The sequence below is a fragment of the Acipenser ruthenus genome, chromosome 30 (assembly GCF_902713425.1).
Source record: "Acipenser ruthenus chromosome 30, fAciRut3.2 maternal haplotype, whole genome shotgun sequence".
Taxonomy (NCBI): domain Eukaryota; kingdom Metazoa; phylum Chordata; class Actinopteri; order Acipenseriformes; family Acipenseridae; genus Acipenser; species Acipenser ruthenus.
Window position 1 is genome coordinate 13,815,762 of NC_081218.1, and position 1,440 is coordinate 13,817,201.

The window sequence follows — 1,440 nt, forward strand, 5'->3', positions numbered from 1 at the left end:
TGTGGAACGGACTGAGACTCAACTCCGGCATGCTTCGTGGGGCTGCGTGCTCTCCGCGTGCTCAATCTGAATACTCGCACAAACCCCGCCCACCCTCATGAATATTCATAACACGTACACACGAAGGCGTCACCAACGAGTTCTGTGGCTTTAAATACGAGAAGATTGACTCAATTCAATACTCAGACACCAGAGACTGAGACAAGCTTCAGATGACAATACTATAACTACGACTGCTAGAGCTACCGCTACTGCTACTGCTACGGAGTACAAAGTCGAGGTCTTCTTAAAGAATTCAATTTGGTAAGTTAATATCAATGTATTTTGTTTTGATCTGTTGTTCTTTAAACGCAAACCATAATAAAGCTCTTCCAATGAGTTTGGAAATGCATGTAGAGTCATTCTAATGTCATGCACGGGCGCTAATTGTTTTTTTTGTGTGATGTATTATTACAGAATATCCAAAAGCTACCGACCTACCAAAACATCCCCAGAAATGGAGACCATGCAGGAGCTGATCCCCTTTGCCAAGGAGATGCTGAGCCAGAAGCCCAACCGAAAGATGGTGAAAGTGTACCTGGTGGGGACCGTGCTGGCGTTCTTCGGTGTGGTCATTGGACTGGTGGAGACAGTCTGTCACCCCTTCTCTTCGGAGGAACCGCTGGAGGAGGACGGGGCGCACCGAGCGGAACAAGAGCGCCGGGCTGCGGAGGAGACCGAGAAGAGACGGCACCACGAAATCATCCTGGAGAAAGAAAAAGCCTTCAGTCGCAAACAGCTGGCGACTACCGGACAAAGAAGCACTGCCAACCGGCTGCACGCCTCCTAAAGACACGAGCCAAGCAAAGAATATCTATAGAGATGCATATATCCATATATAAACACATATATGACATGCGCATTCGGAGAGCACCCCGCTTTATCCCCAACACTAAAAAGACTGATCGTGAAAGAGAATGAATTCACAAAGTCGTGGGTCTGGCGGGGCGGCCGCTTCAGTCTGATCTGGAAGGTTTACTGTTATCAAATATTGCTGCTGTGCAGCAGTTTCCATTCATAAGCTAAAACTGCCTTGTTATATGGGGTTATAAAATGCTATACTTGTCGTTACCTGTTTAAAATGTGAACAATTTTTGTTTTATACTGAAAGAGAAAAAAAATATATATATATTTCAAAATGCTGGTTTTTTTTGTTGTTTTGCAACTGAACAAATAAATATTTTTTATTAAATATGACTTGTCTCTTTTACTGTGGTTACAGAAGCACTCTCTCACAGGGCGATTCCCTTTCATATATATATATATATATATATATATATATATATATATATATATATATATATATATATATATATATATATATATATTAGTTTATTTAGCAGACGCCTTTATCCAAGGCGACTTACAGAGACTAGGGTGTGTGAACTATGCATCAGCTGC

General features: G+C 42.1%; 1 protein-coding gene across 1 annotated transcript; it reads left to right on the forward strand.

Annotated features, from left to right (window-relative positions):
- Nucleotides 1-161: 161 nt before the first annotated feature.
- On the forward strand, nt 162-1,231 carry LOC117964532 (G0/G1 switch protein 2-like). The gene is made up of 2 exons (XM_059004782.1): nt 162-303; nt 457-1,231. Exon 2 carries the CDS (start codon nt 497-499, stop codon nt 827-829), a length of 333 nt encoding a protein of 110 aa, XP_058860765.1. The 5' UTR covers nt 162-303; nt 457-496; the 3' UTR covers nt 830-1,231.
- The last annotated feature ends 209 nt before the right edge of the window (nt 1,232-1,440 follow it).

What these genes read in the sequence shown, in the direction of transcription:
- LOC117964532 (XM_059004782.1), top strand. Translation starts at nt 497, where the DNA reads ATGGAGACCATGCAGGAGCTGATCCCCTTTGCCAAGGAGATGCTGAGC.